The sequence below is a fragment of the Brassica rapa genome, chromosome A03 (assembly GCF_000309985.2).
Source record: "Brassica rapa cultivar Chiifu-401-42 chromosome A03, CAAS_Brap_v3.01, whole genome shotgun sequence".
NCBI classification, from domain to species: Eukaryota; Viridiplantae; Streptophyta; class Magnoliopsida; order Brassicales; family Brassicaceae; genus Brassica; species Brassica rapa.
In genome coordinates, this window is record NC_024797.2 from 1612483 (window position 1) to 1626374 (window position 13892).

The following is a 13892-nucleotide window of genomic DNA, read 5'->3' on the forward strand; positions in this document are numbered from 1 at the left end:
GTGGCTGTCGCTACCAAAAGCTAATTTAATAAAAATGTTATTTAATACTCAAAAACAGAGTCATCACACAAGTCCAACCCGAAAAACAAGAGGTTGTTCTTGTTCCGACACGACAACACATCCAGAATCGGAGCTAATAAGGTAAAACCTCTCTCTCTCTCCGATTTCATCTCCAATCTACCTTATGTTCTATCTACTGGATCCAAAGCTCAGTTACTCCGGTTCTTTTGAAGCGTTGACTTCCTTTAATTCTCTGTTTGGTTTGGTGAGAATCTGTTGAACTTTTATGTTTGCTTCTGTGTACAGTTAGCTACCTTCTCCTTTAGTCTACAAAGTCTAGAAATAGAGGAAAATGGATTTGTATTCTTTTGTTGATAGGTCTGAGTGTTATCCATTGCAGGGGGAAGAAAGAAGAAATAGTTGACTGTGTTTAGTGGGTTCTGTTGAAAAATGTCGAACATAGACATTGAAGGGATATTGAAGGAGCTACCTAACGATGGGAGGATCCCAAAAACCAAGATCGTTTGCACTCTAGGACCAGCTTCACGCACTGTTCCTATGATCGAGAAGCTTCTCAGAGCCGGTATGAACGTTGCTCGCTTCAACTTCTCTCATGGAAGCCATGAGTATCACCAGGGCACACTCGACAACCTCCGCACCGCTATGCAGAACACTGGCATTCTCGCCGCAGTCATGCTTGACACAAAGGTATATAAACAATCTACCCATCTTTAGAGTCAAATCAGCATTTGATGCCTCTTGTTTGAATCTCCAGGGACCTGAGATTCGTACTGGTTTCTTGAAAGATGGGAACCCTATACAACTCAAGGAAGGCCAAGAGATCACTATCACCACTGACTATGAAACTTTAGGAGACGAGTCGACGATCTCCATGAGCTATAAGAAGCTTCCCTTAGATGTGAAGCCCGGAAACACCATTCTCTGTGCAGATGGAAGCATAAGTCTAGCTGTCTTATCATGTGATCCAGAGTCTGGAACTGTTAGGTGCAGGTGCGAAAACACGGCGATGCTTGGCGAGAGAAAGAACGTGAATCTCCCCGGTGTCGTTGTTGATCTCCCCACTCTGACAGACAAGGATATTGAAGATATTATGGGTTGGGGTGTTCCTAACAGCATCGATATGATTGCGCTTTCTTTTGTCCGTAAAGGCTCAGATCTTGTTAATGTCAGGAGGGTTCTTGGTTCTCATGCTAAAAGCATAATGCTTATGTCAAAGGTACTTCAATTTTTTTTCACTTATGGCATTGAATTTTATGTAACCCTGCTGGTTCGGTTTCTTCGGTTAGTTAGGGTCGGTCAAAATTTAGCCGAAGTGAACCAAAAAGAAATTCGGTTTTGGTTTTCGGTTTTAAAATTAAGAGTTTTTGGGTTTCGGTTATATTTTCGGTTTAAATTGAATAATTTTTTTCTAAAATCAGTTGTTCGGTTATTTCAGTTCAAATTTTTGGTTAGTTCGGTTATTAGTTGGTAAGTTTTTTAGAAAACCAAACTAACCGATTACTAAACCGAATTTTGTGTAGTCGAATTGAACCGAAGTGAACCAACCGAAAACCAAACTTTTCGGTTCATGCCTAATTTTATATTGAGGCATAGATGTAACTTATGGTTTTGATGTTTTGTATTTGAAGGTTGAGAACCAGGAAGGAGTGGTGAACTTTGATGAGATACTGCGCGAAACAGATGCATTCATGGTCGCTCGTGGTGATCTCGGGATGGAGATTCCCATAGAGAAGATCTTCTTAGCTCAGAAGCTGATGATCTACAAGTGCAACCTCGCAGGCAAACCAGTGGTCACAGCCACTCAGATGCTTGAGTCAATGATCAAGTCACCAAGGCCAACACGTGCTGAAGCCACGGACGTTGCCAACGCCGTCCTTGACGGCACAGACTGCGTGATGCTCAGCGGAGAGAGCGCAGCAGGAGCTTATCCGGAGATAGCTGTGAAAGTCATGGCCAAGATCTGCATTGAAGCAGAAAGCTCGCTTGACTACAACACGATCTTTAAAGAGAGGATCAGAGCGACTCCGGTTCCAATGAGCCCGTTGGAGAGTCTTGCATCGTCAGCTGTGAGGGCTGCGAACAAAGCGCATGCGAAGCTTATCATTGTGTTGACTCGCGGAGGCTCAACAGCTAAGCTTGTAGCTAAGTACAGACCCTCTGTTCCGATTCTTTCGGTGGTTGTACCAGTTATGACCACTGATTCCTTTGACTGGACTTGTAGTGACGAGTCGCCTGCAAGGCATAGTTTGATATACAGAGGTTTGATCCCTATGTTGGCTGAAGGATCTGCAAAGGCGACAGATAGTGAGTCCACAGAGGTTATCATTGAATCCGCTTTGAAGTCAGCTGTGAAGAGAGGACTGTGCAACCATGGTGATGCTGTTGTGGCGCTGCACCGTATTGGAGTTGCCTCGGTTATTAAGATCTGTGTGGTTAAGTAAAGAGATAAAGAATGGCTCTTGGTCTTGGCTCCTTATGATTGTTGGCAATCATAACTGAGTTAACTTCGTTACTTGAAATAAAGATGTACTGTTGAGACATCTCTCACTCTCTGTCTTTTCAGTTTTCAAGATTATGAATCTTAAATCTGCTTTGTATGAATCACTATGTATAACACTGTTTCTCTTCATAAGCTTTGCTTATAAAAGATTAAGCTTTGAGGTTTTAGTAATATAATAACATACAAAGATGGAGAAAGCAATGTATAATGAACGCATAAAAGATTGAAACAAAATGTAAAGAGAAGTATGTTTCTTTTAGATGTTTAGAATCATAAATACTAATCTAACTTCTAAATCATCAGTTAATCAGCCGCCGTGGGAGAGAGAAGATTAAACAATGAAGCCTGATGTAACTGAGATCACCTGTTCTGAAGAAAGGGGTTGTTATAACGTATTGCGCCTGATGTTATTGCTTCCATTGTTTTCCGTAACATGCAATAGATCGATTAGTGTCTGAAGTTTGAACAGATTGAATAATAAATCCAGAGGAATGTGGCAGATGCTTACTCATCATGAAACTAACGAAACTCATCGTGGAAGCCGTAGTCATCATCAGAGTCATCCTCGTTGAAAATGGCACTGTAGAAGACGTATGGATGCTCAATCATCTCTGCCAGAGTCAGACGTCCATCTTTGTCTGAATCCGCCTGGTAAGATCAGAGAGAAAGAGACAACAATATAACACTGAGCAATTCAACCGCTAACTTAAGGCCATATGTTTTGAGAGTTGGTGATGTACCTGTGATATAATATAATCAGCTTGTTGTTTTGCGTAGTAATGCTCGGTAGGATGGATTTTACTGATGATGGGAAGCAATTCAACGTCTGATAAGTACCTGCACAGAAGTGAGAGGAAGCTCTGTTAAGGGATGCATACATAAATGTTTATCATGATGTGTACTCTTTCTCGACTTAACTTACCCGTCACCGTCTTTGTCAAGTTGAGAAAACAACTGCTTTGCAGGGTCTTCAGGTAAGTCATGATAAGGATGCGTAGCGTTGTGATTATCTTCTTCGTAGTTCCTTACAGTGTCAAAGAGCCCGTGGTAAAACTCTTCAAAACCGATCTTACCATCTTTATCTGAATCTCTTTCTCTGCAAAAGGGAAGGAGAAGAACTCGTTGTGATATAAGCTATGCCAAGGGGGAAAATAACATATGGCTACACTACAGTACCTTACTTCCTCCTTGCACAACCATAGCAGCAACTCATGGTTCTTGGTATCAGCAGGATGAAGAAAGCTATAGGGAAAGAATCAACCAGCAAGAGCATTAGGAAAAGATATCTTTTTGATGAAAGATTGCTTCTAATCAATGGGAGACAAAAACACTTACTCGTTGAACTCTGTTAAGTTCAGTAAACCATCACCATTTGCATCTGATGCATTAAAATGCTCCTCCTTCCACCAACCCATGTTATAGCCAAATGAATCATTACCTGAATTTTTTTATAACTAAGTCATTAGCAGTCCTCCTAAGAGACAAAAGTGAGATTTTTTTACTCTACATGCCTAAGTCTGTTGCAAATTGCAATCAATCAGAGGTTACTAAAAGAAGAAAGGTTTCATTTATCATTATTAACTTATTCATCTAACAAGTCCTGCATGAAAATAGCAAGTAGCACACAGATTCTAGTCAGCTCACCAGAGTTGCGGACCCAAGAAGGAGGCTCATACTCAGAGAAAGAGATAAAACCATCCTTGTTTCTATCATGAACGTCCATATCTCTCTGAGTCCTGTGCATAACCTCCTTAGCAGAAGACTGCATATTCCACTCAGTCAATTCACTCTCAGTCACAAACCCATCCGTAGGAGAAACATCAAGCTTCGGAAACAAAGATATCAACCTGCAAAGCACCAAATCAAACCTCAACTAATCAATGCTCTAGCCTAAGAAAATCATCACAAAGGAAATTAAAGTATCAATTTAAGAAAAAAAATCAAACTGCTAACTAGTAAGCACTAAACAATCCCCATAGCCTAAGAAAAGATCACAAATGAAATTAAAGTTTCAATTTTTTTAAAAATCAAACTGCTAACTAGTAACTACTAAACTAATCTCCCATAGCCTGAGAAGATCACAAATGAAATTAAAGTATCAATTTTTAAAATCAAACTGCAACTAGTAAGTACTAAACTAATTAAAGTTTGGATTTTTTAAAAACCAAAGATGTGGAAATTAAAGAACCTATCGGTGACATTGAACTTCTCCTCATCATTCAAGTAATCCTCAGCATCCATAAAGTCCTCCCACTCGGGCTGCGACTCGTGACCAGGCGCAGGATCATGAGTCGCTAGCTCGGGGTGAGAATGGTCAATGTGCTGCCGCTCCCACTCCTTATCCTCGCGGCGGCGCTCCATGTCGGCGACGAGGGGGTCGAAGGGGATCGGATCGTGGCGAGTGGGTTTGAAGTTGAAAGAAGAGCGGAGTTTGAGGCGGTGGTGTTGGCCGTGACCGCCGCCGTGGTGGTGGTGATCGTGGTCGGAGTTCTTCTTAGGGGAGTAGGAGACGAGGAAGAGGACGAGGATCCCTACGGTGATGTAGAGTATCACTGAAGCTTTGCTCATGCTGAATGAATGAATCTGAGCTTTTGGGCAAAGTTGAGGTTTTTACACTCTGAATTGAATGAGAAGAAGATGATACTACTAGATCTGTTACAGCTGCAAGATAGAGTCTTTCTGAATAAATTTATTTTTTATTTTTGATTTATGATATATATTTACATTTTAGTGTATCTCGGATTTATGAATGATCCATTTTTTTCAATATAATAATGGTAATAAACTGTTAACCTTTACAACATTAACTGTGTTTTAAAAAAGTTTTATAAGATAAAAATTATTGAAAATAACTAAGCACAAAAAATAATGTATGTATAATTAAAATTAACATATTTTTTTTAATAAGCATATATATTCTAAAACGTTCATTAGTTTGGATTTATGTATAAAAATAAGATATTATTGTAAATATATTATTTTTCTTGTATAATTTTCAACCAATTAATATTTAACAAATATAAATATTTTTGAACTTTATAGCTTATTATTATTAATTTACTAAAGTTTATATAAAATGTAAAAAAAATATTTTTCAATCAAAATTTCTCTAAAATATTTTTTAGGGGATGAAGCAGATTTAAATTTATGTTTATTTCGATATATCTGCAGAAGATTTAACCCTAGATCAGTTACATTCAAATGATTTTAGTTTATCCCTTTTAGGAATAAAATAAACATAGCATGTAATATAACTAGCTTAGTTAAATATCATTAAAGCATACCGCAGCTAATCTGTCTCATTAATGACTATCATTAGCATTGCACTCAACTTCAAGCTGGTCATCGAGAGCTGAGCTTAAGCTTCCACCACGTGGTCCAATCCCATTAACATCTCCCTTTGTCTACGCCTCCATCGATGCACAAACAACACATGTGGTTGTCATCAATTCGCTTCGCTTTCTCAGATTCTCAAATTCTATGATCCCGTGATCCTGCTCTTGCTCGTATACTATTAAGTGGATTGATAGATAGATACTTACTCTGATCAGATACTGTTGATTTGGAAAAAAATGGACAAGTATGAGGTTGTGAAGGATCTGGGGACTGGAAACTTCGGCGTGGCTCGTCTTCTGAAGCACAAGGAGACTAAAGAGCTCGTTGCCATGAAATACATCGAGAGAGGCCGAAAGGTTGGTCCTTTCCTCCTCTCTGTTTCTTAAGTAACTGTTGGGTTTTTGATTCTTAGGGGTTTTGCTGTTAGCTCAGTGGGTAATTATATAAAGTATTGATCTTTTGAGTGAGATTTGGAGGAAAAAGGTGAGAACTTGATGGGTTTTTGTATGTTTGATTAATGGACTCTGCAGATAGATGAGAACGTGGCTAGAGAGATTATCAATCACAGATCACTTAAGCATCCTAATATCATTCGCTTCAAGGAGGCAAGTTTTAGTTTTTTTTTAAGTTATCTAAGAGCTGTTTTAGGATCTTAGTTTGATTTGGTTTCAGGTGATGCTGACACCTACTCATCTTGCCATTGTGATGGAGTATGCTTCTGGAGGAGAGCTCTTTGATCGAATCTGCACTGCCGGTAGATTCAGTGAAGCTGAGGTGCTTTTCTCTCTTTATAAACTCTTGGACTTTGATCCATCTGTCATCTTTTGATCTGTGTTTGTAAGTTTTGTTTATGATCTTTTTAACTTTTCAGGCTAGGTACTTCTTTCAACAGCTGATTTGTGGCGTCGACTACTGCCACTCCTTGGTATGTATTAGACGCGTTTAGAATCTGTATCACCTCTGTTGTATAATATGTACTGACTTCTCCTCTCTTTTTATTTTGTGCAGCAAATATGCCACAGAGATCTGAAGCTTGAGAACACACTGCTTGATGGGAGCCCTGCTCCGCTTTTGAAAATCTGTGACTTTGGTTACTCTAAGGTGTGTCTACTCATTCTCTTATTTCCCCAGTGATCTCAGTCCTCAATCTGTAACAGATTATCATTGTCTATTCTCACTCATCTCTTAATTCTTGTAATCTTTTCCTGTTTTCAATCTTATCCTCAATCTGTTTTGTGTAGTCATCTATACTACATTCTAGGCCTAAATCGACTGTTGGAACTCCAGCATACATAGCACCTGAAGTTCTTTCCCGGAGAGAATATGATGGCAAGGTACCACTACTCATGTCTTTGTCATTAACACATGATTGGTTGTTAAAAGTTAAAGGACTGCTCAGAGATACTATTAGTAGGTTTTATATATACTTTGTACTGGGTCTGTGTGAAACTTTTCAGGCTGTTCTGTAATTCTAATATGGCTGTGTTTTTTTTTTTGTAGCATGCGGATGTGTGGTCATGTGGAGTAACCCTTTATGTGATGCTGGTCGGAGCTTACCCATTCGAGGACCCTAATGATCCAAAGAACTTCAGGAAAACAATTCAAGTAACCTCTCTCATATTCAACTATCAACTAATTTAACTCTTCTTATTGCCCCTAATGTCTTAAGTAATGTAACAATTCAAATGGTATTCTTCAGCGTATAATGGCTATACAATACAAGATCCCAGACTACGTTCACATATCTCAGGAATGCAAACACCTTCTCTCTCGCATATTCGTCACTAACCCCGCCAAGGTACCTAAACCATTTTCAAACTATATCTTGTAGCCAGGAAGATGTTGTTACAGTTCTGATTGTCATTAATATGATTGACAGAGAATCACGCTTAAGGAGATCAAGAATCATCCGTGGTACTTGAAGAATTTGCCAAAGGAGCTGGTGGAGTCGGCACAAGCGGTGTATTACAAGAGAGACAACACGAGCTATTCTCTTCAAAGCATAGAGGACATAATGAAGATAGTTGGAGAAGCAAGGAACCCAGCGTCATCTTCTAGTGTTAGCAAAAGCTTGGGATCAGGAGCTGAGGAAGAAGATGAAGAGGACGTTGAAGCTGAAGTGGAAGAAGAAGACGAAGAAGAAGATGAATACGAGAAGCATGTCAAAGAGGCACATTCTTCTTGTCAAGAGCCTGACAAACCTCAAGAAGAAAGAAAATGATTTGTTGCTCTAAACTACTTCGTACATGTTATTTCACTTTTCGATTTCATGTCTGAATACGTTCTCGTTTCTTCAACTGTCTAGTGGCTTTGAACATAACTCAAAAAATGCTGTCTGATCTTCAGAGAATGCTCTCAGACTCAGTGATTATAACACAAGAGATCAAAACTCATCACCTCTCTATGCATCTTTCATGTACTTTATGCATTAGGTTCTTGTCATGTCATGCTTAGTAGTCATTATATTACTTAACCACCGTTCATGTTCTTCAGTGTCAAATTAAGTCAGTTAGGACTTAGGTTTTTAGAAAGCTTCATCAGCTCACCTTTTTTTTGCAAAGGCTATCGCGAGTCGATCGGCACTTTACATGGCGCTAACTTTGGATTTTCCACAGTCAAGGTTTTCTCCGACAATTTAACGTAAGAATAATCTCTGACAATCTCCGGTCAAAAAAAAATCATCAAATTGTAAAAAACACCCAATCAGTCCCCTCTAACTTTATAAAATCTAGATTAGTTGCCGATGATTTAACAAAAAAGCATTTTGGGCTCACTTCTTTTTCTTAGTTTTTCTAATGAAATATTCAGTGACAAAAAAATTGATTAATTCCATTTTAGTTTTAAAATAATGTGGACAACAAAAACTAGAGATTAATGTAATAAATAAATCGAGGTAGCATTTCAAGTTCAGAAAATTGATTTATTTTGATACTTTATGATATTTAATATATCATTCGATAGGATATACATAAAATAGGAGAAACCCAACAATGTTAGCTAGCTTTTTTGTAGAGAAACCCTAGCCAACGCAAAAACAAACAAGCATCAATCATCAATGGATCGTAGTATTACCAAAGGAGTTGATTGCATAAGCTCAATGCCAGACGTGATCCTCCACCATATTCTCTCCTTTATTCCCATTGGTCTCGCCATCAGATCTTCCACCTTGTCCAAACGATGGAGGCATGTATGGTGCGAGACACCTCGTCTCGACTTTCGTGGCTATCACCCAATGGCAACTGCTCGCGATATAAACCAAACTCTAATTTCCTACAAGGCTCCGAAAATCACGAGTTTCCATCTTTGTGTGATCGTCTGGGTCCCTAAACTTGAGCCCCAGATTGATAGCTGGATCGAGTTCGCTGTGTCCCGTAACGTGGAGCAGCTGTTTCTGTCCTTCGGTTGTCGTGTTAATCACGCGACTTATCGTTTCCCTAACTCGTTCTATCGTAGTTCCTCCTTACAGAACCTTAACGTCGATTTTATTACGGGGATCCCAGGATGCACGGTTTCTTGGAAATCTCTGAGGTCATTGACGTTGGGTCATTGTTTTCAATCTCTTGATGATGTTCTCTCTGGCTGTCCGGTTCTTGAAACCTTGACTCTTGGTTACTGTGGTGGAGTTCATAGCCTTGACTTGAGTAAGTCACCTACTCTCACAATATTGAAAATCAATCGCAGGCTGTACTGCTGGCCGACTCCAGGTTCAATAAAGATTGTAGCTCCGCACCTCCGTTATTTGGATTTGTTAAACACTCATGAAACATGTACTTTAGTTGATGTCTCCTCTTTGACCAAAGCCAAACTTGACATTCGCATATGGGGAGACCCATACCGATACCATTATTATTCTGATGATGAGAAGGCTGACTTTCTTCGACTTGAGAACATGCTGTTAAAGATGCTAGCACAACTTCGAAATGTTGAGCTGCTTACTTTTGAAACAACCTTTCTTCAGGTATATATATATATATGTTTATACTATTCTTGCATTTTCTTGAGACCATGCAAGTTTGTGTTTCATTACCTGTTTATGCTTATAGATTATATCTGTCGCCGAACTACGTGGTGTCTCTTTCCCAATGCTCAAGGTCCAAACTTTGACCCTTCATACCATGATTGCAAGATCTGTTACTCCTGGTATAACCAGGTTACTACAAAGTTCACCTGCACTAAAGAAGCTTATAGTATACGCAACGGAACCGAAGTCCATAGATGTATCTTTTTTACCGGAAATATATTTTTTACCATGCAGGCTAATAATATTCTTTCCATTTTATGCATAATGTCATTTTTTCACACAAATTGAAATGGATTTTTTATTAATTAATATTTGTTTAAACTAATAGTTTTTTAGATAAAGAAAATTATTTATAAAATCAATGCATAATATTTTGTAATTAATATTAAGTTTAAAAATAGTATAAATTGTATTTAAAATTATAAAATGACAATAAAAATGTCAATAGAGGGAGTATGTCTTTCACTTTTTTGATGGGCTAATTTGTATATAGGATTTGATATGTTGTTGAAAAAAATCTCAAGTGTTAATATGATTTGGACTTTAGAGTAACACTTTTTATGTGCTCTACAGGATAGGGATCTGGACGATTATTTGGATTCACAAGGCATGAATCTGGATCAATGTTGGAGATCAAAATGTGATGGGTTTCCTACCTTGAGTAATTTTCATTTTAGGGATGCAACGTGGTACTTGAAACTCGTGGCTTCGTTCATTGAATGGTTGCTGAAAAACGTAAAGACACTAGAGACTCTAGTTGTAGTGTTCGAATATCTCTGTTGCAGTGATGATGCAACATGGTTTGAAGAGTTGCTTCGGATGCTTCCAACGCTTTCTAACAACAATAATGTCTCCATTGTGCTCAGACGCGGCTAATGTATTTGCATCCACATGTTTTATTTAAAGTGTTAATCTTATACTTAAGTTGGATGTTCAATACTATTTTGATTTTACCAAAAAAAAAAAGAGTTCAATTTTCTTTTGAATCACTTAATTAATTGCTGCTATCTGACTAACCATTGCGCTTTTGTCTTTTTTAGACTTACTAGGTCCGTTCCCGGGCTACGCCCGGGTTATTTGTTTGTGAAAATGTTGAACCAAAATATCATATTAAATTTTGGTGTTGATTGTATGGACGCAATAAGTGTTGAGGTGGTTGTTGTGTCCTCCACTCCAATCTCCACCAAATAAAACTAAAACAACAGGTGCTCAGTGGATGACATAACGTTAGCTAAAGTTAATTGCGAAATCGTTTAATTACATAACCCGAAAAAGTGACCTTTCTAGACATGGGTTTCATAAAGTTGCAGTCTTAAAATAATATTTGATATCTTCGCATAGCCTTTTAGATTAAGATTCCATCATGTTAAATCTTGATACATAGCATATAAAATAGTGATTATTAGTACAATTTTTGTAGGTGCTCTACATTATAATAAATTAGCAATCAGGGCAATATGATCTTGGAGTGTGACGGTTGTTAGCACCTGATCCTCGATAATCGTTAACATAAATTTTAGAGTTTTGTCCTGAATTTATGTATATAACATAAATTCTCTTATTTCAAAAGGTCAGAGTCTTATTTCGAATAAATTCAGCAAAATAAAAAGTATTCCAATAACCTATTTAATATATAAACACCCAATTTTCAAAAAACGAAGCATACTTAATAATATTTTTTAAACGTGTAATTGTTGAAAACTTACAGTTGAATATCGTTTCAGAATATTATTTTAATATATATGTTGGTAAAATTTTTATTGTAATAAACGAATTTGGAGTTTTGTAATATTACATAAATTAAAGGTCTTTAAAATCTATTTGAAATTTCATCATCTATTATTCTTTCTTCTTGCTCAATCACATCTAGACATCGCCTTTTTTAAGTATTATATAGAAGTAGGGTTTTAAAGGAAAGGAATCATAAAACAATTTTATATGAAAATAAATCTAGGTATCAATTTTGTGAGAGAGAGAATAATAATCCGAATGATGCATGAAATAGGGTCACTCCGTGCTGCATGTTTTTGTGTAATCCCTTATTCGCCTTTTGAAATGCTTTATGTAATCAATTGATTTGTTGAAGTAGAAAATTGTTGCTGGTGTTGAACGGAGTATAAGTTTGCCTGCAAAATATTGGATATTATTCTTATGCTGTTAAATAAAAAAATTATATATGTATGATTTTTTGATGTGTTATATAGAATTATTTACCTTGGATTAGTTTAGGAATTAAGCTTGTGACGATCATAACTTTAGATTTTCTATCTTTCTTACTTTGTAGGATGCTAAAATCTGCTGCTTGCTTGTCGCACAATATGAGTTTGACGATCGTTGACCTGAGATAGAGATGTGGTATGAAGATAATAATTATTCTGTTGTTAACTATTGTGTTAAACTAACCTGTTCAGCCGTAGGCCAATCGTGGCATCAATATTGAGTTCCGGGTGGTGAGGTTTTATTTTTTGTATTATGACTATCTGTCCGACGACATCTGCACATTTATTTTAGAATAAATATACATATTTGTTTAATTAATACTGTGATGACATATTTACCTGGTAAGTGTGTGGGCAAAATGGCCAACCGCAATAGATTTCTGTATTTCTGAGGAGATAAACTGTGAACTGGAAATATCGGACCATCGAGTGTAACATTCAATGCTATTGTCTTTTGGTTGATCTGAATATTGTAAGGCAGTTGGGTGAGTTTCCGTTGTCGGGAATTATGTATGACAGAAAATCTCGAGAACTCATATGTATCTCCTTCGGTTAAGTTTTTTGGATCATCTGGCTGAATGTCTCCGGTGACCCGACCTTCTAATAGTTGTCCCTGGGTGTGATCAAATTTTGGTGTGCCAATCCAATTAAGTAAGCAGTGAGTTATTTAAATCAAATATGGTGGATTGGAAAACATATATATATATATATATAGAAGTTTAGAAAAGGCTTACGTGGTGGTCGTAGCACAGGAAGCCGATGGAAGTTCGAGTATTATCTATTTGGTGTTTTTTGATGTCCCAAACATTTCTTATACATACTATGATAGGACGCACTGAAACCCCTTCTTGAAGTTCGTGGATTCTTTGGGGAATGTGTTGCATTGAAGATGTCACAAAAAAACATTCGATTTAAAAATTGTAATAAGGTACATGAATTTCTAACTATATTTATTACACACATGGATTTAAAAAGGCATTCGCCTACGGCCCCCAAATTCTGTAAAATATTTAGGGCCCCTAATTACAAAAAAAAAAAAATTACTTGATATTTAATGTATTTTTTTAGTTAGATTTTTATTATTATTTGATTCTAAATTTGACTTGTGTTTAAAATAACTAATTTGTGATCAATTTTACAATATTTTATATAAAACTATAAAGATTCTATTTCAAATTAACTATAAATATTTGATCCATATTTGTCTTCTTTGTATATATTATGAGTTAAATTTATTTTATATATTTATAGAATTTGATTAAAAATTTATAATATTTTGAATATATAGTTTATTGTATTTAATTTAAATGCTAATATTAAAATTTTTAACAGCGACCAACATTTCAATCCAAAACGCTAAAAATTTATAGTTTGGTTTTTAGTTTATAAAAGTCTGGTGCATAAAATTTAGAAAATGTTAAGGTAATATATCAAAACTTTTTAGTGTTATATATATATATATATATATATATATATGTTTTTTCAAAAAAAAAACTTTATATAATTCGAATTTAAATAAAAATATTTTCAAAAAAAAAATCATGTAAAATTTATTTAACTCGCCTCGGGCCTCCAAAAACCTTCGCACGGCACTGAAACACAGTATTTGTATATTACTTTTGATGTAAGTTAAATATATATATATATATATATATATATATATAACTTTCAAGTCCTTAAAACTCAAACTAAAAAAAAACTCGAGACATATCGCTGTGAAGACTGGGAAACTAATATATATACTATTTTCGTGAAAATTTGAAATTAACATTCGTGATATTAAAGTATATATATA

At 36.4% G+C, this 13892-nt stretch overlaps 4 protein-coding genes across 6 annotated transcripts; 3 read left to right on the plus strand and 1 right to left on the minus strand.

The window, feature by feature from the left end:
• The first annotated feature begins 14 nt into the window (after positions 1–14).
• Positions 15–2688, plus strand: LOC103855804 (pyruvate kinase, cytosolic isozyme). 2 transcript variants are annotated; one of them, XM_033286637.1, is made up of 4 exons: positions 15–141; positions 402–708; positions 776–1237; positions 1650–2688. In XM_033286637.1, exons 2-4 carry the CDS (start codon positions 451–453, stop codon positions 2460–2462), a joined length of 1533 nt encoding a protein of 510 aa, XP_033142528.1. In that variant the 5' UTR covers positions 15–141; positions 402–450; the 3' UTR covers positions 2463–2688. The 2 variants fall into 2 exon arrangements, with proteins under 2 accessions (XP_033142528.1, XP_009131090.1); XM_009132842.3 differs by having other exon boundaries at positions 74–265; positions 401–708.
• LOC103855805 (calumenin-A) lies at positions 2664–5336 on the minus strand. Of its 2 annotated transcripts, none has more exons than XM_009132843.3 (8): positions 4710–5336; positions 4166–4368; positions 3857–3959; positions 3698–3763; positions 3444–3617; positions 3262–3358; positions 3030–3169; positions 2664–2934 (listed from the first exon to the last, which is right to left on the minus strand). In XM_009132843.3, exons 1-7 carry the CDS (start codon positions 5087–5089, stop codon positions 3041–3043), a joined length of 1152 nt encoding a protein of 383 aa, XP_009131091.1. In that variant the 5' UTR covers positions 5090–5336; the 3' UTR covers positions 2664–2934; positions 3030–3040. The 2 variants fall into 2 exon arrangements, with proteins under 2 accessions (XP_009131091.1, XP_018513224.1); XM_018657708.2 differs by having other exon boundaries at positions 2664–2946; positions 3029–3169; positions 4710–5322.
• A 470-nt stretch (positions 5337–5806) lies between these two features.
• On the plus strand, positions 5807–8261 carry LOC103855807 (serine/threonine-protein kinase SRK2G). The gene is made up of 9 exons (XM_009132845.3): positions 5807–6213; positions 6388–6462; positions 6530–6631; positions 6729–6782; positions 6866–6958; positions 7099–7191; positions 7358–7462; positions 7557–7655; positions 7737–8261. The coding sequence occupies exons 1-9, from the start codon at positions 6094–6096 to the stop codon at positions 8076–8078; spliced, it is 1083 nt and encodes a 360-aa protein (XP_009131093.1). The 5' UTR covers positions 5807–6093; the 3' UTR covers positions 8079–8261.
• A 245-nt stretch (positions 8262–8506) lies between these two features.
• LOC103855808 (putative F-box/LRR-repeat protein At3g28410) lies at positions 8507–13578 on the plus strand. The gene is made up of 2 exons (XM_033286640.1): positions 8507–9815; positions 9901–13578. The coding sequence occupies exons 1-2, from the start codon at positions 8913–8915 to the stop codon at positions 10141–10143; spliced, it is 1146 nt and encodes a 381-aa protein (XP_033142531.1). The 5' UTR covers positions 8507–8912; the 3' UTR covers positions 10144–13578.
• The last annotated feature ends 314 nt before the right edge of the window (positions 13579–13892 follow it).

Bases quoted from the DNA above. Each gene is read 5' to 3' on its own strand.
- LOC103855804 (XM_033286637.1), top strand. From the start codon at position 451: ATGTCGAACATAGACATTGAAGGGATATTGAAGGAGCTACCTAACGAT. The intron at 709-775 runs GTATATAAACAA...TTGAATCTCCAG, and splicing joins CAGTCATGCTTGACACAAAG to GGACCTGAGATTCGTACTGG. The intron at 1,238-1,649 runs GTACTTCAATTT...TTGTATTTGAAG, and splicing joins GCATAATGCTTATGTCAAAG to GTTGAGAACCAGGAAGGAGT.
- LOC103855805 (XM_009132843.3), bottom strand. From the start codon at position 5,089: ATGAGCAAAGCTTCAGTGATACTCTACATCACCGTAGGGATCCTCGTC. The intron at 4,369-4,709 runs GTTCTTTAATTT...GGTGCTTTGCAG, and splicing joins AAGTTCAATGTCACCGATAG to GTTGATATCTTTGTTTCCGA. The intron at 3,170-3,261 runs GTACATCACCAA...TGATCTTACCAG, and splicing joins CTGATTATATTATATCACAG to GCGGATTCAGACAAAGATGG.
- LOC103855807 (XM_009132845.3), top strand. From the start codon at position 6,094: ATGGACAAGTATGAGGTTGTGAAGGATCTGGGGACTGGAAACTTCGGC. The intron at 6,632-6,728 runs GTGCTTTTCTCT...TTAACTTTTCAG, and splicing joins GTAGATTCAGTGAAGCTGAG to GCTAGGTACTTCTTTCAACA. The intron at 7,656-7,736 runs GTACCTAAACCA...TATGATTGACAG, and splicing joins TCGTCACTAACCCCGCCAAG to AGAATCACGCTTAAGGAGAT.
- LOC103855808 (XM_033286640.1), top strand. From the start codon at position 8,913: ATGGATCGTAGTATTACCAAAGGAGTTGATTGCATAAGCTCAATGCCA. The intron at 9,816-9,900 runs GTATATATATAT...TTATGCTTATAG, and splicing joins TTGAAACAACCTTTCTTCAG to ATTATATCTGTCGCCGAACT.